Raw genomic sequence first — 24849 nt, forward strand, 5'->3', positions numbered from 1 at the left:
ACCACCCAAACCATGTTGAGCCGAGTCTAGCCGAGTAGGTACTTGTGGAAAAGAGCCAAAAATGACTTCCTGGCAGAAAAGACAAAATGCCTCCCTGATGGAAACAACTCAAAATGGTTAGGGTTAGGGGTTAGGGCTGAATGCAACTCACGTCATGTCTCTCACTGCTGACACACCGCTCAGGATTTTTTTATTTTTATTTTTACCATCTACTCGCTCTTACCAGCTGGTTTTAGATATAAAGTCAGTTGGAAAAAACTTTGCTCATACCGGACACAGTGCAGAGTCACAGTCTGAATGGCAGCAGTTTTTAATGACAGAATGGTCCAACAGGGCAACAACAGAGCAACGCCTGCTGGGTCATGTCGCCCTCTAGTGGAGGAGGAAAGTGGAACAGGATGTGGGAAACAGGCCTCCAGCAGCTTGTCAGGTTTTTGTACAGAGACTGTGTGTTTCCTGTCACTGTGGGCCTCACAGCACAGTAGTACAGAGCAGAGTGTGTCACTGCAGCAGAGGAGATCTCCAGATCCACACCACGCTTGTCTTCAGACAGTTTAATAGAAATCCTTGGGTCTGATTGGAGAATCTCTGCTGACTTTTGATATCCCAGGATTTTCAAGAGGAATTCTGGTGGTTTTCCTGGATCTTGTCGATACCAGAAGAAGGAATCACTGGCAGTAGCTTCTTTGTGGTATTTATATGACAGAGTAACTTTGCTGCCTTCCAAACTGAAATGTTCATTCTCGACTGGAGCGAGTTCCTCACAGCTGACACCTAAAGGAAGAGATAACTGTGTTACTTGATGCTCCAAAGGATTTCATCACTGAGTGAATGGAGTTCAAAATGTTCCTGTGTCATGTACCTGTTAGTATGGTCAGAAACAAATGAGTCAGTACACAAATGTGCAGTGACTCCATGTTGAAGAGAGAAATCTGTGATTTGAGTGAGGAAATGGGTTCCTCTTCATCTTCAGCGTTTCTCTTCTTCACTGACAGTTTGGCTCCTCCTTCAGTCTGTCCCTCCCATCATCTCAACGGCACGTCATGTTTCCCTGCTTTGGTTGTGTCTCTTACAACAATAAATCAATAAATCAATCATTAGTGAGCATAGCCTGTGAGTAGGGCACAATTTATTGATCCTTTATTGGTTTTATGCAGTTTTTTCCTCGTGTCCTGTATTTTGTAATTTTACATTTCAGATGGAACAATATGAATATTCCTTTTGTCATTCTGATGATTGATGTAATATTTCATTATAGCATTGATATCACCACATTTGCATTTATTCATTCCAGGTCTGAGTACTAGATGGCAAAATAATTTACTTTCGGTCAAATTCTTTAATATATCAGATTTTTCAAATATCTTTTAGTCATGATTTCATTTCCAAAACAAATATTTATCACTTCAAGGAATTCCTTGTATCAAAGCCTTGAAGGAGTTGATTAATTTCAATTAAGAAACCTTTGTCATGCAGGTGTTTTATTATTATTATTATAGTAGTAGTAGTAGTAGTAGTAGTAGTATTGTCTTGGTCAAAACACTTTACAAAGGATTAAAAATACTTGTATGTGTTGGGTGAGCAGGTTGAGGAGCTGCTTCAAAACCTGTTGATTTTTATCTTTATTTTGGAAAACAACCAATAAACGAATGAAGCAAATAATGATTTTAATGTGTTGTTGAAACACTGAGTTGATCACATAATCAGTCAGTGAAGTTGCACACCATCATTTACTCTTCAGCGCTTTTCCTTAATAAGTTGCTCCCAGAACGTGAGGATGATGTTGAATCTGTGACTGTTGTAGCTTCAGTGTCTGTCAGGTTTTTGTACAGAGACTGTGTGTTTCCTGTCACTGTGGGCTGCACAGCACAGTAGTACAGAGCAGAGTGTGTCACTGCAGTGGAAGGGATCTCCATACTAACACGCTTCTCTTGTTTGTCAATGTGAGCTGAGAAACCAGGAACAGCTTCATGGATAGATCCTTCTTCTGTGATGTAGAGCAGGAACTCTGGTCTGGATCTCGGGTATTGACGGTACCACTGGATATTGTAGATGTTCCCATCATATTTGCAGGTGAAGTTGATGTTTCCTCCCTCTACAACATGTTCTTCAGTAGCTTCTGGGTTTATGCTGTTCCCTGAAGCCATGGCTGAAAAATCAATGGGATTCATCTCAGTCACACCAGAGCTTTGAAGTCAGGCAAAATGTCTGCTATATCCACTGTAAGTTCAATAAGACTTTGATGACAGGTGTATAACTCACCTATAAAGTTTGCTGAAAGCAAACAGACATAAAGCAGCATGTCTTTGGTGTGAAAGTCAGAAGGATGGAAGTCATGAGCCTCTCTGCTGCACAGCCCCTCCCCTTGTAATCCAGCAACTTGGAGTTGTAGTTGTCCAAATATGTTTGCTCTGTGGGCAGTAATGCTATTGGCTGAGGTAACCCTGAATGGGCGGAGTCAAGAAAATAGCAGTTTTATGGAAAACAAACCAGTAAAATGACCACCATGGACGATAATGAAGGAATCTAAACATTTTTTGTGATTTTGTTACTTTATCAAAAAAAAGTGAAGTAATCCCATTTTACCTTTTCAAAATCATGTTCATTAGAAAGAATTTAAAAAAAAAAAATTCTTCATTCCTGTCTCTCTGACTTTTTGCAAATACGTTTTGTGTGTGCCAACAAATCCACCCAAACTCCTGGATTATTTCATTTACATAAAGTAATGTTAGACATAAAGTATTTAATCACCGTTTCCACTGTGAATATGGAAAAGGAATTTGTGAATATAATATTTCATATAATTTATGTTGTGTATTCAAAGATTTATATGTATGATAATATTTCTGTATTTCTATAGAACATTTCCATACTAATTTGATATTTCTCTTTTTCCTTTTTGTTCTTCATATTAAATGCTAGACCCAACCTGCTATTTTAACGTGACTGATTTTAAAAATTTGTGTCACTTCTGCTGTGAAAATGAACTGTAAGACAACAGACTGTTGGAAGTCCATAGTATTTGTCTCCCTCTAGTGTTTATTGCAGAGTATTTGTTTGCCTTTGCATTCTGGATTTCTGCACCAAAGGTTTTTGTATTGAGCTTTGGTGTTTCCTGTCACTGTGGGCCTCACAGCACAGTAGTACAGAGCAGAGTGTGTCACTGCAGCAGAGGAGATCTCCAGATCCATTTGGGTTTGCTCTTTATTCACTTTAAAAGACAGTCCAGAGTTTGGTTTTGGTGGCACTAATTTTGAACCTGATCCTGAGTGAGAGAGGAGGAACTGTGGTGGTTTTCCTGGATCTTGATGATACCAGTAGAAGTAATCACGACCAGTTGCTTTCTCTGAATATTTGTATGACAGAGTAACTTTGCTGCCTTCCAAACTGAACTCTTCATCCTTGACAGGAGTGAGATCTCCACAATCAGCATCTGCAAAAACAGATTTGACTCACAGTCATGGATTTAATCAATGAACCAGATTACATTTGACATACTGGGTTAATCAGCTGCAACCAAACCAGACTCATGAAGAATTAGTTTCATCTGACATTTTGTTTGTATACCAAGTGATTTGAAGTGTGTCTTACCTTTAATAATACACACCAGTAACAGAAAGTAAAATGACAACATGTTGAATGACAGAAGAACAAAGTGTAAAATGAAGAGCTGCTAGTTCCCTGGTGTTTCTGTAGCTTCCTCTCACTATTCAGCCCCTTGTGTTTCCTGATGGTTCCTCCCCTTCAAATGCCATTGCTGCTGTCATGGGCGTTTTTAAACTTCTCCAGAGGTTTTTGTACAGAGACTGTGTGTTTCCTGCCACTGTGGGCTTCACAGCACAGTAGTACAGAGCAGAGTGTGTCACTGCAGCAGAGGAGCTCTCCAGATCCACACCACGCTTGTCTTCATACAGTTTAGTAGAAATTCCTGAATCAGATTTGAGAGACTCTGCTCTTGTTGTAAAGTTTGACCCTGTGATCATCAGGAGGAATTCTGGTGGTTTTCCTGGATATTGTCGATACCAGAAGAAGTTATCATTATATGCTGCAGTTTTGTTGTATTTGTATGACAGAGTAACTTTGCTGCCTTCTAAACTGAACTCTTCATTCTTGACTGGAGTGAGATCTTCACAGCTGACACCTGAAGGAAGAGATAACTGTTACTTCTTGGTTCTTGACATTTTTAGCAGTAAAATAACGTCAGTGGAATGTGAATGTTTTTCTGAAAATGTTGTTTGACATACCTGACAGTATGGTCAGAAACAAAGGTGAAAACACACTGAAGCTCAGAGCCACCATCTTAAAAACCAAGTCTTTCATGTTTTAAACACCACTATGGAAATTCCTTTTTCTTCTTTTCTACTTTGACAGTTAAAGTCTTTGTTCAGTCTGTCCTTCCCCTCGTACTGATGAAGCTCTTTAACCACTTGTTCACTCTGAGCAACTTGTTTCATGTGATGCTCTGTTCTCACCATTTGTAGGCGGGGCCAGAGGCTCCAGCTTTGTAGATATTGTGTTTTGCACAGACAGTTTTCAACAGTGAAATCATGAATTTTTCAAGATTTTCCTTTCTGTAATTGACATGGTGTTGATGAATTGACATCACTAGGTTATTTGGCATAATAGTTGACAACAGAAAGAACAAAAATTTGTAACAGAAGCTGAATATCGACCACAAAAATTAATACAACTTTTCCCTAGAAATATTTTGATACATATTTTGATGTATTTTTTTAAAGAAATTATAGATCACTGAATGTTTTGAATGACTTTATGTAAAACTGTTGATGCATTTCCATTTGCCAGTTGTAACTATTCATGAAAAGAAAATATTGGTACATTGGTATTTTTTTTCAGGACCTATTAGCATTGAGCCGGATAGTCGGTGAGCCGAAATGTGACATAAACGCCATGCAGGCCACTGATTGGACAGGGAAAAAAAAAAAAAAAAAAAAAACACAACAGTGACCGTGCGCACTGATCATCACTGAAGTTAGCAAAGTCGGAAAATGGCAAGCAAACCGGTACTGTGGTCCAATGAAGAGGTGGAGACTTTTCTGTGCTTGGTGGCCCAAAGAACCCAGAGGGAGCTGGACGGTGCGCCGCCTTGCTGTGACGACTCCACCCACGGCGAGGTGGGACTCAACTGTAATGGAAAACCACCCAAACCGTGCCAAGGCGAGAAGAGTCGAGTTGAGTAGAGTCGAGCTGAGTAGGTACTAGTGGAAAAGAGCCAAAAATGGCTTCTGGGCAGAAAAGAAAAAATGCCTCCCTGATGGAAACAACTCAAAATGGTTCGGGGGTTAGGGGTTAGGGGTTAGGGCTGAATGCGACTTGCGTCATGTCTCTCACTGCTGACACACCGCTCAGGATTTTTTTTTTTTTTTTTACCATCTACTCGCTCTTACCAGCTGGTTTTAGATAGAAAGTCAGTTGGAAAAAACTTTGCTCTTACCGGACACAGTGCAGAGTCACAGTCTTAATGGCAGCAGTTTTAAATGACAGAATGGTCCAACAGGGCAACAACAGAGCAACGCCTGCTGGGTCATGTCGCCCTCTAGTGGAGGAGGAAAGTGGAACAGGATGTGGGAAACAGGCTTCCAGCAGCTTGTCAGGTTTTTGTACAGAGACTGTGTGTTTCCTGTCACTGTGGGCCTCACAGCACAGTAGTACAGAGCAGAGTGTGTCACTGCAGCAGAGGAGATCTCCAGATCCACACCACGCTTGTCTTCAGACAGTTTAGTAGAAATCCTTGGGTCTGACTTGAGGATCTGTGCTGACTTTTCAGTTCCTGTGATCATCAGGAGGAAGTCTGGTGGTTTTCCAGGATATTTTCGATACCAGAAGATGTAATCATAAGATGCTGCAGATTTGGAGTAGTTGTATGACAGAGTAACTTTGCTGCCTTCCAAACTGAACTCTTCATTCTTGACAGGACTGAGATCTTGACAGTGAACATCTGCCAACATAGATGTGACTCACATTAATGGAATTCAACAATAATCCAGAATATATTTGACACACTGGGTTGAACGACTTCAACACAACCAGACTGTAAGGTTCATTCATGGGAATTTTTTTCATACTACATTTACTTGCAATGAAATTATTTAAAACACGGCTTACCTTCAATGATCCACATGAACAAAATAAAGTAAAATGACAACATGTTGAATGACAGAAGAACAAAGTGTAAAATGAAGAGCTGCTAGTTCCCTGGTCTTTCTGTAGCTTCCTCTCACTATTCAGCCCCTTGTGTTTCCTGATGGTTCCTCCCCTTCAGATGCCATTGCTGCTGTCATGGGCATTTTTAAAGTTCTCCAGAGGTTTTTGTACAGAGACTGTGTGTTTCCTGTCACTGTGGGCCTCACAGCACAGTAGTACAGAGCAGAGTGTGTCACTGCAGCAGAGGAGATCTCCAGATCCACACCACGCTTGTCTTCAGACAGTTTAGTGGAAATCCTTGGGTCTGATTTGAGAATCACTGCTGACTTTTCAATTCCTGTGATCATCAGGAGGAATTCTGGTGGTTTTCCTGGATATTGTCGATACCAGAAGAAGTAATCAGTATAATCAGCAGTTTTGGAGTAGTTGTATGACAGAGTAACTTTGCTGCCTTCCAAACTGAACTCTTCAGTCTTGAATGCAGTGAGATCTTGACAGTGAACATCTGCCAACATAGATGTGACTCACATTAATGGATAATTGAACAGTTCTGATTATATTTGATATTTGATATATATGATTTAATATTGTTAATACAGATACACTGTATTGTTTATTCGATCATAATTTTTCATTTACAATTTTCATACTTGAAATGATTGTAAACACGCCTTACCTTCAACAATACACAAGAGCAACAGAACGTATATTGACAACATGTTGAATGAATGAATGAAGAGCTGCTAGTTCCCTGGTCTTTCTGTAGCTTCCTGTCACTATTCAGCCCCTTGTGTTTCCTGATGGTTCCTCCCCTTCAATGCCATTGCTGCTGTCATGGGCGTTTTTAAACTTCTCCAGAGGTTTTTGTACAGAGACTGTGTGTTTCCTGTCACTGTGGGCTTCACAGCACAGTAGTACAGAGCAGAGTCTGACGGCTGCAGCTTCTGGATCCTCAGAGGAGCCGATCCAGCGGTGAAGTTCAACTGGGACTGAAACCTGCCTCCAAAAGCTTGTTGGTCAGTCCCGGTGGTATAACGATCTGTCCTGAGGACAAAGACAGGAGGGCGTCTGCTGCTCTGGATGAACCAGAACAGGTCAGGGCTGCTGCTGCTGCTGCTGTACTTACAGCTGAGCGTCACCAGGCTTCCCTCCACAGCAGCCACCGCTCCAGGCTGCTGGTCCACCCAAGCACCTCTGCATCCTGGGTACATCCCAACATACGTTTACAGTTCAGTTCTTCATCCAGACCGACTTACAAAGCCTGATACACTGGAATGACTTTCAGTTCATGAGTTGTTAACATGAGGAAAACACTCACAAGAAAATGGTGGCAATGGGTGGAAAGAAATCAACATGCTTTGAAAAACTGGTGACATCTAAAAGAAATTTATGTTTTAAAAAAAGGTATGATTTATTGAGCGTCTTTTATAAAGAATACTTTTTTTGATAGCAGTACTACTTTAATACACTAATGAAGATGATGAGAAAATGTACTGACCAACAAATACTGCAGTAAAGAGGACAGGTAAAACTCTGCTGGTCCACTGTGGCTCCATGGTTGACATGAAGTCTCAGTGAGTTAGAAACTGCTCTCATTGGTCCTTGTCCTACTGAGCATGCTCAGTAAGCAGAGATCACAGTGAACAGACTGCACTTCTAAATCTCCAAGAGGAAACCTGTTGTGTGATGCTGCCTCTCCCTGGCTCTGCACAATAAACCCTGGCTCATTTCTAACTGTGGCATCAGTAAAGTGATGAATACAGGATATCATTTTGTTTGACATGTGACAGAATTTCAGTTGTGACTTGAAGTTGGTGTAAGGCACCTGGCAAAAAAGAAGGATCAAATGGTGGTCCATAACACAGAGTCAAGTGTTTGATTTATTTTGAGTTTCGTTTGGTCTGAGTTTAACAACCAGGAATGGAATTGCAATGATTTCTTTAGCCTGAAATAATAAAATGAGCAACAGCAACAACAAAAAACGTACAAGTATGACGATGTGATGAGTTATAAATAAATAAATTGAGATAGAAAAAATACCACATTTGTTAAAACTTTTTAAGTGGTTTCTTTGAGTATTGTGTTTTCACTAACATCATTCTGTTAATCACTGATCAAAATTTCAAAGACATATTTAGCATGAAACACTAAAACTACAATCACAGCCTTTGTTTACTGTTGTTTGTTTTTTGTAAATAAATTTTCACCACACAGCTCACACAATAAAATGATGGAGCAGATGATCATCATGAAGTCAGTATGCTCCAGTATGAATGATGAACAGGAAGGATTGACAGAAATGTTGATTCCATCATCTGTTCTGATGTGTGACTTTGCTGCTCTTGGCACATTTTGGATCTTCGTTCTGGATCCGGAGGAAATGTTGTCAGAGTCCAGAAGAATCCAGGAGGAGGAGCAAACCTGACACTTTGTGGTTTTCATTAGATAGTGTGTTTGTACCATCATCCAGCTGATTAGTCATTGCTGTGTATTTGCTGAGCATGTGAGTCCTCCCACAGTGTTTGATTAGCAGCTGGAACCACAGTGGCTCTGATAAAGCATGAGTTCCCACAATCCATCTGATATGAAGCTGTGCTTTGAATTCCACTTCCCTCCTCTTTGAAGAATAGTGAGATATCTGTGTTCAGGTTTTTGTACAGCCTCTTGTAGACTTTCTATCACTGTGTGTCTAGAGCACAGTAGTAGAGAGCTGTGTCTGCCAGGGTTAGGCCTGTTATGGTGAGTTCAGTGGATGAGTCGCTTGTTTTGGATCCATAACGATTATTAGGAATATGTTCAACACCACTCCTTGATTTGGCTCCTTTCCAGAGTATAAACTGAGGAGCCTGGTCAGACTGATGTCTGTACCAGTGAAGGGCAGGATAGTCACTATTAGTTTGATAGGAGCAGGTGAGGGTGACAGATTGCCCCTCTGTCCCACTGACTTCATCTTGTTCAGGAGAGATGTCGTCTGCAGCTGTTAGCCCTGGAAAAAGTGGAGAAAATCAAGCCATTAGACTAACATTGTCCATGAGGCTGAGAGGAGAAGACAGTGGAAAATGTCCAGTGTCCAGTGTTCCTCTATGGCCAGCAGCAGCTCAAGTGTTGAGAGAGTTGACTGGAGCTGAGATCACAACATGACTAGTTTGTGCATGACTGCTTGACACAGACATGTAGATGAGTGTGGCTTTTCACTGCCTGCTGTCTGATGTCAGCCTGTAGCATACAGGGAGTTATCTCCAAGCTAACAAATGACAGCAGATATGCCATGTTCTGCTCCTGTGGAATCTGCACACCAACAACAAATAGAGCTTGATGAGCTTGAGAAAGCTTTCTATATTGCTAGAAACAGGTGGATCAAAGTGTGATGCTGTCTATCATACCAAAGAGAAGTGCAGCAAGAATAATCCACAGCCAGTGTTCCATCTCTACAACAAGGTCTAAAGCAACAGGAGAAACTAGCTGATGTTCAGCATTCAGTGTGAGAGTTGTTCTCTTCATGGCAGCAGTTTTTAATGACAGAATGGTCCAACAGGGCAACAACAGAGCAACGCCTGCTGGGTCATGTCGCCCTCTAGTGGAGGAGGAACGTGGAACAGGATGTGGGAAACAGGCTTCCAGCAGCTTTTCAGGTTTTTGTACAGAGACTGTGTGTTTCCTGTCACTGTGGGCCTCACAGCACAGTAGTACAGAGCAGAGTGTGTCACTGCAGCAGAGGAGATCTCCAGATCCACACCACGCTTGTCTTCAGACAGTTTAGTAGAAATCCTTGGGTCTGATTTGAGAATCTCTGCTGACTTTTGATATCCCATGATCATCAGGAGGAATTCTGGTGGTTTTCCTGGATCTTGTCGATACCAGAAGAAATAATCACTGGCAGTAGCTTCTTTGTGGTATTTATATGACAGAGTAACTTTGCTGCCTTCCAAACTGAAATGTTCAATCACGACTGGAGTGAGTTCCTCACAGCTGACACCTAAAGGAAGAGATAACTGTGTTACTTGATGCTCTAAAGGATTTCATCACTGAGTGAATGGAGTTCAAAATGTTCCTGTGTCATGTACCTGTTAGTATGGTCAGAAACAAATGAGTCAGTACACAAATGTGCAGTGACTCCATGTTGAAGAGAGAAATCTGTGATTTGAGTGAGGAAATGGGTTCCTCTTCATCTTCAGCGTTTCTCTTCTTCACTGACAGTTTGGCTCCTCCTTCAGTCTGTCCCTCCCATCATCTCAACGGCACGTCATGTTTCCCTGCTTTGGTTGTGTCTCTTACAACAATAAATCAATAAATCAATCATTAGTGAGCATAGCCTGAGAGTAGGGTACAATTTATTGATCCTTTATTGGTTTTACACAGTTTTTTCCTCATGTCCTGTATTTTGTAATTTTACATTTCAGATGGAACAATATGAATATTCCTTTTTGTCATTCTGATGATTGATGTAATATTTCATTATAGTATTGATATCACCACATTTGCATTTATTCATTCCAGGTCTGAGTACTAGATGGTAAAATAATTTACTTTCGGTCAAATTCTTTAATATATCAGATTTTTCAAATATCACTTTATATATATTTAGTCATGATTTCATTTCCAAAACAAATATTTATCACTTCAAGGAATTCCTTGTGTCAAAACCTTTAAGGAGTTGATTAATTTCAATTAAGAAACCTTTGTCATGCAGGTGTTTTATTATTATTATTATTATTATTATTATTATTATTTAAACAGGCATTTTATTCCTAACTGACCCAGGGCTGTTATGCACTGACCGCACCTTATGTACTGATTGCATATTTTCTTTTTTATTGTTGTAATGGTACTTGGTATTTTGTATTTCATATTTAGACACTGACTGCACTTTATGTCCTGATTGCATTTGCACTGATTGTACTGATTGCTTTTTCTTCTTCTTGCTTTATTGTCGTAATGGTACTTGGTATTTTGTATTTTATATTTATTATATTTATTATTTTACTGGTATTTTTAACCATTGTATTGTGTATTGTACAGCACTTTGTGCCTCTGGCTGTGAAAAGCGCTCTATAAATAAAATTTACTTACTTACTTACTTACTTACTTATTAGTAGTAGTAGTAGTAGTAGTAGTAGTATTGTCTTGGTCAAAACACTTTACAAAGGATTAAAAATACCTGTATGTGTTGGGTGAGCAGGTTGAGGAACTGCTTCAAAACCTGTTGATTTTTATCTGTATTTTGGAAAACAACCCATAAATGAATGAACCAAATAATGATTTTAATCAGTCAGTGAAGTTGCACACCATCATTTACTCTTCAGCACATTTCCTTAATAAGTTGCTCCCAGAACGTGAGGATGATGTGAATCTGTGACTGTTGTAGCTTCAGTGTCTGTCAGGTTTTTGTAAAGAGACTGTGTGTTTCCTGTCACTGTGGGCTGCACAGCACAGTAGTAGAGAGCAGAGTGTGTCACTGCAGTGGAAGGGATCTCCATACTAACACGCTTCTCATGTTTGTCAATGTGAGCTGAGAAACCAGGAACAGCTTCATGGACAGATTCTCCTTCTGTGATGTAGAGCAGGAACTCTGGTCTGGATCTCGGGTATTGACGGTACCACTGGATATTGCTGATGCTCCCATCATATTTGCAGGTGAAGTTGATGTTTCCTCCCTCTACAACATGTTCTTCAGGAGCTTCTGGGTTTATGCTGTTCCCTGAGGCCATGGCTGAAAAATCAATGGGATTCATCTCAGTCACACCAGAGCTTTGAAGTCAGGCAAAATGTCTGCTATATACACTGTAAGTTCAATAAGACTTTGATGACAGGTGTATAACTCACCTATAAAGTTTGCTGAAAGCAAACAGACATAAAGCAACATGTCTTTGGTGTGAAAGCCAGAAGGATGGAAGTCATGAGCCTCTCTGCTGCACAGCCCCTCCCCTTGTAATCCAGCAACTTGGAGTTGTAGTTGTAAAATATGTTTGCTCTGTGGGCAGTAATGCTATTGGCTGAGGTAACCCTGAATGGGCGGAGCTAAAAAGATAGGAGTTTTATGGAAAACAAACCAGTAAACTGGACAGCATGGATGATAATGAAAAAATGTTTTCTTCCTTCCTGTCTCTCTGACTTTTTGCAAATACGTTTTGTGTGTGCCAACAAATTCACCCAAACTCCTGGATCATTTCATCTACATAAAGTAATGTTTGACATAAAGTATTTAATCACTGTTTTCACTGTGAATATGGAAAAAGAAATTGTGAATTTATGTGGATTATTTATACTGTGTATGTATTGGTTTATATGTGGGATAATATTTCTGTATTTCTATAGAAGATGTCTATACTAATTTGAAATTTCGTATGAATTCATGTTTTTTAGTTCATATTAAATTCTACACCCAACACTACTATTTTAACTTGAATGATTTTAAGAGTTTGTGTCATTTCTGCAGTGAAAATGAAATGTAAGACAACAGACTGTTGGAAGTCCATAGTATTTGTCTCCCTCTAGTGTTTATTGCAGAGTATTTGTTTGCCTTTGCATTCTGGATTTCTGCACCAAAGGTTTTTGTATTGAGCTTTGATGTTTCCTGTCACTGTGGGCTTCACAGCACAGTAGTACAGAGCAGAGTGTGTCACTGCAGCAGAGGAGATCTCTAGATCCACACCACGCTTGTCTTCAGACAGTTTAGTAGAAATCCTTGGGTCTGCTGACTCTTTAAATCCTGCAGTGGACAGAAGAAATTCTGGTGGTTTTCCTGGATCTTGACGATACCAGAAGAAGTAATCACCACCAGCTGCTTTCTCTGAATATTTGTATGACAGAGTAACTTTGCTGCCTTTCAAACTGAACTCTTCATCCTTGACAGGAGTGAGATCTCCACAATCAGCATCTGCAAAAACAGATTTGACTCACAGTCATGGATTTAATCAAAGAACCAGATTACATTTGACATACTGGGTTAATCAGCTGCAGCCAAACCAGACTCATGAAGAATTAGTTTCATCTGACATTTTGTTTGTATACCAAGTGATTTGAAGTGTGTCTTACCTTTAATAATACACACCAGTAACAGAAAGTAAAATGACAACATGTTGAATGAAAGAAGAACAAAGTGTAAAATGAAGAGCTGCTAGTTCCCTGGTCTTTCTGTAGCTTCCTGTCACTATTCAGCCCCTTGTGTTTCCTGATGGTTCCTCCCCTTCAAATGCCATTGCTGCTGTCATGGGCGTTTTTAAACTTCTCCAGAGGTTTTTGTACAGAGACTGTGTGTTTCCTGTCACTGTGGGCCTCACAGCACAGTAGTACAGAGCAGAGTCTGTCACTTCAGCTGAGGAGATCTCCAGATCCACTCGATTTCTCTTCTGGTTCAGCTGAACAGACAGTCGAGGGATTGGAGGTTTTGCTTCCACTACATCAGGAGTTGTTGTGTCTGTGATCAGGAGAAGGAACTGAGGTGCTGATCCAGGATACTGTCGATACCACTGGAGACTTTGAGCTTTAATTGAATAGTTACAGGATAGAGTGACGCTGCGGCCCTGAGATGAATACACTTCAGCTCTGATGGCAGTAATATCATCTGCAAATGTATCACCTGTTGAAGGAAAAACATACATGGAGAGTTTAGTTTCAAAATCATTCATTGATGACTTGCTGCTGATTTCTTTGTCTTGAGCTTTTATATACAAAAGACACTGAATAGTGAATTCCAGATTAAATGAAAAACTAAATCCAGAATATAGTTTTTAATTGACCTTGTTGTGTTCCAGTTTCTCTTATGAAAACCTTTACGTACCTACAAGAGCTGACAGGAGTAAAAGTGCAAAGTGTATTGCCATGGTTAGAGAGCAGAATGTGGAATATGTTTCTGTTCAATGAGGTGTGTCTGCTTTTATGAGCTGTGGTTGGTCTGATGTTCACAGCTGGGAATAAAACAGCTCTCTGCCATGCAGCCTCCTCTGCAGTCAGTAGGAGGAGCTACACATCCACTCATCCTGGACCTGAAGCCGTTTCCATGGAGACAAGATGGGAAAAGATGGAGGTCTGTTTCAGACATCAACAGTTTCAAAACTTTTAATGACTTTTCTAAGGATGTTTTCTTTGAAGTTTTACTCTTTTGTTTCAGTCATAAAATCCTTTCACCTCATCAGAACATGTTTTTATTCATGTAAAAGTTAAAAGAGCACACCAGTACAAGCAATATTCTAATTTAGTGTCGATTTTCCACGTCTGTGAATGTGAACAGGACTTGCGTTTGGAGACGCCCATAAATGTTGAACAGAGAGAAAAGGGACACTCCATGGAGGACCACAATGTCCACATCTTGGATAGAGAGGACAGATGGTTGGACAGAGGAGAGAAGGAAGCGATCTCTGTCAAGATAGAGAAACCATCTGTCAACAGAGGAGGAGGTCTCAGACACCATCTGCCTCCAACCTACAACGCTGTACTGTCACCCTTCACAGGAAGTCCAACCACACACCCTTGACCTCTTGTGATCCCAACGACCACCATTCACTCCTGGAAGACCCTAACCAGAGTCCTTCACTCCTGAAGTCAGGTGACTCCACCAACACTAACGCCGGTCATCACAACAGGAAGGAGCACTGACGCTCCAGTAGTTTCAACCACCTGGACAACGTCCCCACACAGGTTAAATACCTGGGACTCCCCACCAGTCTGTTAGAACTGAAGAAGCCTCTTGGATGAGAAGTCAAACGTCTTCAAGAATCTACAAATAGTCCAGCTGATCTCAGTTCAACCCCACGTGGATAACCGTGACCTGGATGACTGAGATCCTACACAGACGTTGCATTTAATGTTTCTGTGGAGAAATAGATACCGGGCAGGATGACAGCAGTTTGTTATCTGATGATTTGAAGCAGAATTCAGTTGTTGGTGTTGTTTTGATGCCACGCTACTGGAAATTGTTTCTGCAGTTATTTTTTCCGAAAAACACAACAGCAGGCACACTGAATGTTTTCCAGAAAGTTAAACCAATGTACAAGAATTTGACTTCATAACAATGAGCATACAGTCCAATCAATACATTTTACACCCATTAATATAATATGTAGGATGAGCAGCATGAAATCTAACTCAAACAAACTTTTTTTTTTTGTTTAAAGAAATCATGAACAACAAATAACATGAAAAATGAATCAAAACAAACAGGATAACAAACTGCAGAATGCACAAAACAGAACAACATTTAAAGGATTGATGGAGTGAAATTTATTTGAAAGTGAGGTTTTATTCTTATGAAGTAAGTAAATGTACATTAAAGTGTCCAGGTCAAATACTTATGAATGGATGAATGGATGGACCCCAAACAGGTAAATTCTTGTGTTCCAGCAGCAGGTTGTCCAGACACAAAATATACCTCTGAACAATAGTTCTTCTGTGTCTTTAGAGAAATTAGAAAAACACAAGTAACAAAATAAATGAAGTGGATCAATTAAAAAAGAAAACAATGATGAATACCCAATAAAAGAAATAAAAATTGAGATATACTAAAATATATCTATACAATATCTAGAGATTTTTCGCCATTGAACTATTGCATCGATGATATAGTGAAATGTATGTGGAAAATATCTGTTGATTAGAATATAACCTATATGCCTATATGCCATGCAGAACTGCGAGGCTCTGTGACAGCTTCTACCCAACCGCCATCAGACCTCTGAACACCTGCAAAAACCTCGGACTCTAACACCACATAAAAACACGCACACTTTCCTGTGCAATATGCTGAGCAGACCTCAGCCACACTGTTTACCTCCATTTATCTATTTATTACGACTGTTCTGTACATACATATTGCACATATATTTTTGCACATACATATTTATATTTTAACATATGAGTGTAAAAAGATAATAAACTACTAGCATACAGTATACTGTAGCTTGATTGGTGTGTTTTTCATTAGACAGTGTGTTTGTAGCCTCATCCAGTTGATTAGTCATTGCTGTGTATTTGCTGAGCATGTGAGTCCTCCCACAGTGTTTGATTAGCAGCTGGAACCACAGTGGCTCTGATAAAGCATGAGTTCCCACAATCCATCTGATATGAAGTTGTGCTTTGAATTCCACTTCCCTCTTCTTTGAAGAATAGTGAGATATCTGTGTTCAGGTTTTTGTACAGCCTCTTGTAGACTTTCTATCACTGTGTGTCTAGAGCACAGTAGTAGAGAGCTGTGTCTGCCAGGGTTAGGCCTGTTATGGTGAGTTCAGTGGATGTGTCGCTTGTTTTGGATCCATAACGATTATTAGGAATATATTTAGCACTGCTCCTTGACTTGGCTCCTTTCAAGAGTATAAACTGAGGAGCGAGGCCAGACTGATGTTTGTACCAGTGAAGCCAAATATATTCTTCACTGGTTTGATAGGAGCAGGTGAGTGTGACAGATTGCCCCTCTGTCCCACTGACTTCATCTTGTACAGGAGAGATGTCGTCTGCAGCTGTTAGCCCTGGAAAAAGTGGAGAAAATCAAGCCATTAGACTAACATTGTCCATGAGGCTGAGAGGAGAAGACAGTGGAAAATGTCCAGTGTCCAGTGTTACTCTATGGCCAGCAGCAGCTCAAGTGTTGAGAGAGTTGACTGGAGCTGAGATCACAACATGACTAGTTTGTGCATGACTGCTTGACACAGACATGTAGATGAGTGTGGCTTTTCACTGCCTGCTGTCTGATGTCAGCCTGTAGCATACAGGGAGTTATCTCCAAGCTAACAAATGACAGCAGATATGCCATGTTCTGCTCCTGTGGAATCTGCACATCAACAACAAATAGAGCTTGATGAGCTGGAGAAAGCTTTCTATATTGCTAGAAACAGGTGGATCAAAGTGTGATGCTGTCTATCATACCAAAGAGAAGTGCAGCAAGAATAATCCACAGCCAGTGTTCCATCTCTACAACAAGGTCTAAAGCAACAGGAGAAACTAGCTGATGTTCAGCATTCAGTGTGAGAGTTGTTCTCTTCATGGCAGCAGTTTTTAATGACAGAATGGTCCAACAGGGCAACAACAGAGCAACGCCTGCTGGGTCATGTCGCTCTCTAGTGGAGGAGAAGAGTTCAACTCATGTTTTGAGAGGGGAAACATACTGGTATCTGCTTGGTTTGTGTAGACTTGGTTGACTTTGGAGAAATTGTCATTTTCTACACTTTGTACCACTGACCATGTTTGTGTGATGAGGAATCGTCGATTGAGCAGACACTCCATGTGTACAGAACAACTTGTTGGGTTCATTTGTGGAGCAGCAACGCCTCTGCAAGTCATTTTCTGTGGTGGATTTGATCAGTAAATGAGGAAGATTACCTTTTAAAACTGAGGGTTTCACTCAGACAAGAATCCTGAAACAAGTTGATAACACAAGAAAATGTCTCCTAGGGCTCTGTGTTTGCAGTGTAGTGCAGCTTCTGCTGGTGGCTGTCAGGTTTTTGTACAGAGACTGTGTGTTTCCTGTCACTGTGGGCTTCACAGCACAGTAGTACAGAGCAGAGTGTGTCACTGCAGCAGAGGAGATCTCCAGATCCATTTGGGTTTTCTCTTCATTCACTTTAAAAGACAGTCCAGAGTTTGGATCAGCTCCTGAACCTGTTCCCAAGTGGTAGAGGAGGAACTGTGGTGGTTTTCCTGGATCTTGACGAAACCAGAAGAAGTAATCATTACCAGTAGCTTTCTCTGAATATTTGTATGACAGAGTAACGTTGCTGCCTTCCAAACTGAACTCTTCATCCTTGACAGGAGTGAGATCTCCACAATCAGCATCTGCAAAAACAGATTTGACTCACAGTCATGGATTTAATCAATGAACCAGATTACATTTGACATACTGGGTTAATCAGCTGCAACCAAACCAGACTCATGAATAATTAGTTTCATCTGACATTTTGTTTGTCTACCAAGTGATTTGAAGTGTGTCTTACCTTTAATAATACACACCAGTAACAGAAAGTAAAATGACAACATGTTGAATGAAAGAAGAACAAAGTGTAAAATGAAGAGCTGCTAGTTCCCTGGTCTTTCTGTAGCTTCCTGTCACTATTCAGCCCCTTGTGTTTCCTGATGGTTCCTCCCCTTCAAATGCCATTGCTGCTGTCATGGGCGTTTTTAAACTTCTCCAGAGGTTTTTGTACAGAGACTGTGTGTTTCCTGTCACTGTGGGCTGCACAGCACAGTAGTACAGAGCAGAGTCTGTCACTTCAGCTGAGGAGATCTCCAGATCCACACGACTCTGCTCTTTGACGTGTTGGATGCCCAGTCCTGGTATGGGATTATTTACGACTCCTGAGTTTTCCAGTATGAGGAACTGGGGAGCTGATCCAGGATACTGGCGGTACCATAACAGACTGTAAACTTGAGAGCTGCTGTATCTGCAGGAGAGCTTCACTTTACTGCCCTCAGCGGCTTGTTCAGCATCCTTCTCTGGTGTGATGGTGTCTCCAACACTTTGACCTGGAATGAAATGTTTGAGGGAATTCAATCATTTTCAATCTAAAAGTCTTTTCAGAGTTACATCAACTCATTCTGTATGCCAGCAACTTTGTTTTGAAAATTTGTATTTTGTGAAACTTTGCAATAATGTTAGTTCATAAGATGTTCATGTGGTCTGGTGGAAATCTGGTTTAAAGTCAGTGCAAGATGTTTTCCAACAAGTTAACAAACCAAATATGTGAATGTGGTGGAATATGTTCTTACCCCATAACATGCAGAATGAGATCAGTGACCAGAGAGTCAACATTGCTGACTCAGTGATGTTGAGCAGGAATAATTTTACTGGATGGGACTGACACAAAAGTCTCTTCATCATGTGTTCATGACTGTGCTCCTCCTCTTGACAGGTTTTCCATCACAGTGCATCTGTAGGTTTTATAGATGAAACCAGTAGGAGGCGCCACAGTCAAAGCAAAATGTGAACTGCAGAATTACCTAATTTGTGCCAGGGCTATAATGAAGATGATGAGAAAATCTGTTGACCAACAAATACTGCAGTAAAGAGGACAGGTAACACTCTGCTGGTCCACTGTGGCTCCATGGTTGATATGAAGTCTCAGTGAGTAAGAAACTGCTCTCATTGGTCCTTGTCCTACTGAGCATGCTCAGTAAGCACAGAGATCACAGTGAACAGACTGCACTTCTAAATCTCCAAGAGGAAACCTGTTGTGTGATGCTGCCTCTCCCTGGCTCTGCACAATAAACCCTGGCTCATTTCTAACTGTGGCATCAGTAAAGTGATGAATACAGGATATCATTTTGTTTGACATGTGACAGAATTTCAGTTGTGACTTGAAGTTGGTGTAAGGCAAAAAAGAAGCATCAAATGGTGGTCCATAACACGGAGTCAAGTGTTTGACTTATTTTGAGTTTCGTTTAGTCTGAGTTTAACAACCAGGAATGGAATTGCAATGATTTCTTTAGCCTGAAATAATAAAATGAGCAACAGCAACAACAAAAAACATACAAGTATGATAATGTGATGAGTTAAAAAATAAATTGAAACAGAAAAAAGACCACATTTGTTAAAACTTAAGTGGTTTCTTTGAGTATTGTGTTTTCACTAACATCATTCTGTTAATCAATGATCAAATTTGAAAGACATATTTAGCATGAAAGACTAAAACTACAATCACAGCCTTTGTTTCCTGTTGTTTGTTTTTTGTCAATAAATTTTCACCACACAGCTCACACAATAAAATGATGGAGCAGATGATCATCATGAAGTCAGTATGCTCCAGTATGAATGATGAACAGGAAGGATTGACAGAAATGTTGATTCCATCATCTGTTCTGATGTGTGACTTTGCTGCTCTTGACACATTTTGGATCTTTGTTCTGGATCCGTGAGGAAATGTTGTCAGAGTCCAGAAGAATCCAGGAGGAGGAGCAGACCTGACACTTTGTTTGTGGTTTTCATTAGACAGTCTGTTTGTCAGCTGATTAGCCATTGCTTTGTATTTGCTGAGCATGTGAGTCCTCCCACAGTGTTTGATTAGCAGCTGGAACCACAGTGGCTCTGATAAAGCATGAGTTCCCACAATCCATCTGATATGAAGCTGTGGTTTGAATTCCACTTCCCTCCTCTTTGAAGAATAGTGAGATATCTGTGTTCAGGTTTTTGTACAGCCTCTTGTAGACTTTCTATCACTGTGTGTCTAGAGCACAGTAGTAGAGAGCTGTGTCTGCCAGGGTTAGGCCTGTTATGGTGAGTTCAGTGGATGAGTCGTTTGTTTTGGATCCATAACGATTATTAGGAATATGTTCATCATCACTCCATGACTTGGCTCCTTTCCAGAGTATAAACTGAGGAGCCTGGTCAGACTGATGTCTGTACCAGTGAAGCAAAATTTTATCATCATTAGTTTGATAGGAGCAGGTGAGTGTGACAGATTGCCCCTCTGTCCCACTGACTTCATCTTGTACAGGAGAGATGTCGTCTGCAGCTGTTAGCCCTGGAAAAAGTGGAGAAAATCAAGCCATTAGACTAACATTGTCCATGAGGCTGAGAGGAGAAGACAGTGGAAAATGTCCAGTGTCCAGTGTTCCTCTATGGCCAGCAGCAGCTCAAGTGTTGAGATAGTTGACTGGAGCTGAGATCACAACATGACTAGTTTGTGCATGACTGCTTGACACAGACATGTAGATGAGTGTGGCTTTTCACTGCCTGCTGTCTGATGTCAGCCTGTAGCATACAGGGAGTTATCTCCAAGCTAACAAATGACAGCAGATATGCCATGTTCTGCTCCTGTGGAATCTGCACATCAACAACAAATAGAGCTTGATGAGCTGGAGAAAGCTTTCTATATTGCTAGAAACAGGTGGATCAAAGTGTGATGCTGTCTATCATACCAAAGAGAAGTGCAGCAAGAATAATCCACAGCCAGTGTTCCATCTCTACAACAAGGTCTAAAGCAACAGGAGAAACTAGCTGATGTTCAGCATTCAGTGTGAGAGTTGTTCTCTTCATGGCAGCAGTTTTTAATGACAGAATGGTCCAACAGGGCAACAAGAGAGCAACGCCTGCTGGGTCATGTCGCCCTCTAGTGGAGGAGAAGAGTTCAACTCATGTTTTGAGAGGGGAAACATGCTGGTATCTGCTGGGTTTGTGTAGACAAGAGGTTGACTTTGGAGAAACTGTCATTTTCTACAGTTTGTACCACTGACCATGTTTGTGTGATGAAGAATCATCGACTGAGCAGACACTCCATGTGTACAGAACAACTTGTTGGGTTCATTTGTGGAGCAGCAACGCCTCTGCAAGTCATTTTCTGTGGTGGATTTGATCAGTAAATAAGTAAGATTACCTTTTAAAACTGAGGGTTTCACTAAGACAAGAATCCTGAATGAATGCATTTTCAAATAAGTTGATAACACAAGAAAATGTCTCCTAGGGCTCTGTGTTTGCAGTGTAGTGCAGCTTCTGCTGTTGGCTGTCAGGTTTTTGTACAGAGACTGTGTGTTTCCTGTCACTGTGGGCCTCACAGCACAGTAGTACAGAGCAGAGTGTGTCACTGCAGCAGAGGAGATCTCCAGATCCACACCACGCTTGTCTTCAGACAGTTTAGTAGAAATCCTTGGGTCTGATTTGAGAATCTCTGTTGACTGTTTAAATCCATAAATGGACAGGAGGAACTGTGGTGGTTTTCCTGGATCCTGACGATACCAGAAGAAGTAATCATTTGTATCAGCAGCTTTGGAGTAGTTGTATGACAGAGTAACTTTGCTGCCTTCCAAACTGAACTCTTCAGTCTTGATTGGAGTGAGATCTTGACAGTGAACATCTGTCAAAATAGATGTGACTCACATTAATGGATTCAAACAATAATTGTGATTACATTTGACAATTGGTTAAACAGATTACACACAATTAGACTGTAAGGTTTTTCATGGGATTTTTTTTTCATACTACAATTACTTGTTTACCAAATTATTTAAAACACGGCTTACCTTCAATGATACACATGAACAACAGAAAGTAAAATAACAACATGTTGAATGAAAAAAGAACAAAGTGTAAAATGAAGAGCTGCTAGTTCCCTGGTCTTTCTGTAGCTTCCTGTCACTATTCAGCCGCTTGTGTTTCCTGATGGTTCCTCCCCTTCAAATGCCATTGCTGCTGTCATGGGCGTTTTTAAAGTTCTCCAGAGGTTTTTGTACAGAGACTGTGTGTTTCCTGTCACTGTGGGCTGCACAGCACAGTAGTACAGAGCAGAGTCTGTCACTTCAGCTGAGGAGATCTCCAGATCCACTCCATTTCTCTTCTGGTTCAGCTGAACAGACAGTCGAGGGATTGGAGGTTTTGCTTCCACTACAGTAGGAGTTGTTGTGTCTGTGATCAGGAGAAGGAACTGAGGAGCTGATCCAGGATACTGTCGATACCACTGGAGACTTTCAGCTTTAATTGAATAGTTACAGGATAGAGTGACGCTGCGGCCCTGAGATGAATACACTTCAGCTCTGATGGCAGTAATATCATCTGCAAATGTGTCACCTGTTGAAGGAAAAACATACATGGAGAGTTTAGTTTCAAAATCATTCATTGATGACTTGCTGCTGATTCCTTGGTCTTGAGCTTGTACATACAAAAGACACTGAATAGTGAATTCCAGTTCAAAAGAAAAACTAAATCCAGATTATAGCTTTAAATTGACCTTGTTGTGTTCCAGTTTGTCTTGTGAAAACCTTTACGTACCTCCAAGAGCTGACAGGAGTAAAAGTGCAAAGTGTATTGCCATGGTTAGAGAGCAGAATGTGGAATATGTTTCTGTTCAATGAGGTGTGTCTGCTTTTATGAGCTGTGGTTGGTCTGATGTTCACAGCTGGGAATAAAACAGCTCTCTGCCATGCAGCCTCCTCTGCAGTCAGTAGGAGGAGCTACACATCCACTCATCCTGGACCTGAAGCCGTTTCCATGGTGACAAGATGGGAAAAGATGGAGGTCTGTTTCAGACATTGTCAGTTTCAAAACTTTTAATGACTTTTCTAATGATGTTTTATTTGAAGTTTTACTCTTTTGTTGCAATAAAATCCTTTCACGTCATCAAAACATTTTGTTTTTTATTCATCTAAAAGTTAAAAGAGCACCCCAGTACAGGCAATATTCTGATTTAGTGTTGATTTTCCACGTCTGTGAATGTGAACAGGACTTGCGTTTGGAGACGCCCATAAATGTTGAACACAGTGCCAACGTACAAAGAGATGGACATTCCTGTCACTTGTTTCCTTTCATCCACATGGGGTTGAACTGAGATCAGCTGGACTATTTGTAGATTCTTGAAGATGTTTGACTTCTCATCCAAGAGGCTTCTTCAGTTCTAACAGACTGGTGGGGAGTCCCAGGTATTTAACCTGTGTGGGGACGTTGTCCAGGTGGTTGAAACTACTGGAGCGTCAGTGCTCCTTCCTGTTGTGATGACCGGCGTTAGTGTTGGTGGAGTCACCTGACTTCAGGAGTGAAGGACGCTGGTTAGAGTCTTCCAGGAGTGAATGGTGGTCGTTGGGATCACAAGAGGTCAAGGGTGTGTGGTTGAACTTCCTGTGAAGGGTGACAGTACAGCGTTGTAGGTTGGAGGCAGATGGTGTCTGAGACCTCCTCCTCTGTTGACAGATGGTTTCTCTATCTTGACAGAGATCGCTTCCTTCTCTCCTTTGTCCAACCATCTGTCCTCTCTATCCAAGATGTGGACGTTGTGGTCCTCCTAGGAGTTTCCCTTTTCTTTCAGGTGGAGGCAAACAGCCAGTGTTCCATCTCTACAACAAGGTCTAAAGCAACAGGAGAAACTAGCTGATGTTCAGCATTCAGTGTGAGAGTTGTTCTCTTCATGGCAGCAGTTTTTAATGACAGAATGGTCCAACAGGGCAACAAGAGAGCAACGCCTGCTGGGTCATGTCGCCCTCTAGTGGAGGAAAAGAGTTCAACTCATGTTTTTAGAGGGGAAACATGCTGGTATCTGCTGGGTTTGTGTAGACAAGAGGTTGACTTTGGAGAAATTGTCATTTTCTACACTTTGTACCACTGACCATGTTTGTGTGATGAGGAATCGTCGATTGAGCAGACACTCCATGTGCACAGAACAACTTGTTGGGTTCATTTGTGGAGCAGCAACGCCTCTGCAAGTCATTTTCTGTGGTGGATTTGATCACTAAATAAGTAAGATTACCTTTTAAAACTGAGGGTTTCACTCAGACAAGAATCCTGAATGAATGCATTTTGAAATAAGTTGATAACACAAGAAAATGTCTCCTAGGGCTCTGTGTTTGCAGTGTAGTGCAGCTTCTGCTGTTGGCTGTCAGGTTTTTGTACAGAGACTGTGTGTTTCCTGTCACTGTGGGCTTCACAGCACAGTAGTACAGAGCAGAGTGTGTCACTGCAGCAGAGGAGATCTCCAGATCCACACCACGCTTGTCTTCAGACAGTTTAGTGGAAATTCCTGAGTCTGATTTGAGAGACTCTGCTCTTGTTGTAAAGTTTGACCCTGTGATCATCAGGAGGTATTCTGGTGGTTTTCCTGGATATTGTCGATACCAGAAGAAGGAATCAGTTGAAGCAGCAGTTTTGTCGTATTTGTATGACAGAGTAACTTTGCTGCCTTCCAAACTGAACTCTTCATTCTCGACTGGAGTGAGTTCCTCACAGCTGACACCTGAAGGAAGAGGTAAATGTGTGTGTTGTTGTTCAGAATATTTTAGGAA

At 41.0% G+C, this 24849-nt stretch overlaps 2 gene segments (V, D, J or C); both read right to left on the reverse strand.

Moving 5' to 3' along the window:
* Positions 1-18340: 18340 nt before the first annotated feature.
* LOC115375585 (T cell receptor alpha variable 9-1-like) lies at positions 18341-18909 on the reverse strand (the record flags this gene model as incomplete). The annotated part of the segment is given in 2 exon segments: positions 18341-18615; positions 18859-18909. Coding segments are annotated over 2 exon segments (318 nt in total), but the record flags the coding sequence as incomplete, so codon positions are not given.
* A 2727-nt stretch (positions 18910-21636) lies between these two features.
* Positions 21637-22948, reverse strand: LOC115375401 (T cell receptor beta variable 19-like; the record flags this gene model as incomplete). The annotated part of the segment is given in 3 exon segments: positions 21637-21810; positions 22359-22648; positions 22850-22948. Coding segments are annotated over 3 exon segments (507 nt in total), but the record flags the coding sequence as incomplete, so codon positions are not given.
* Between the last annotated feature and the right edge of the window lie 1901 nt (positions 22949-24849).

This window comes from Myripristis murdjan, chromosome 17 (genome assembly GCF_902150065.1).
Source record: "Myripristis murdjan chromosome 17, fMyrMur1.1, whole genome shotgun sequence".
In the NCBI taxonomy this organism is placed as follows: Eukaryota; Metazoa; Chordata; class Actinopteri; order Holocentriformes; family Holocentridae; genus Myripristis; species Myripristis murdjan.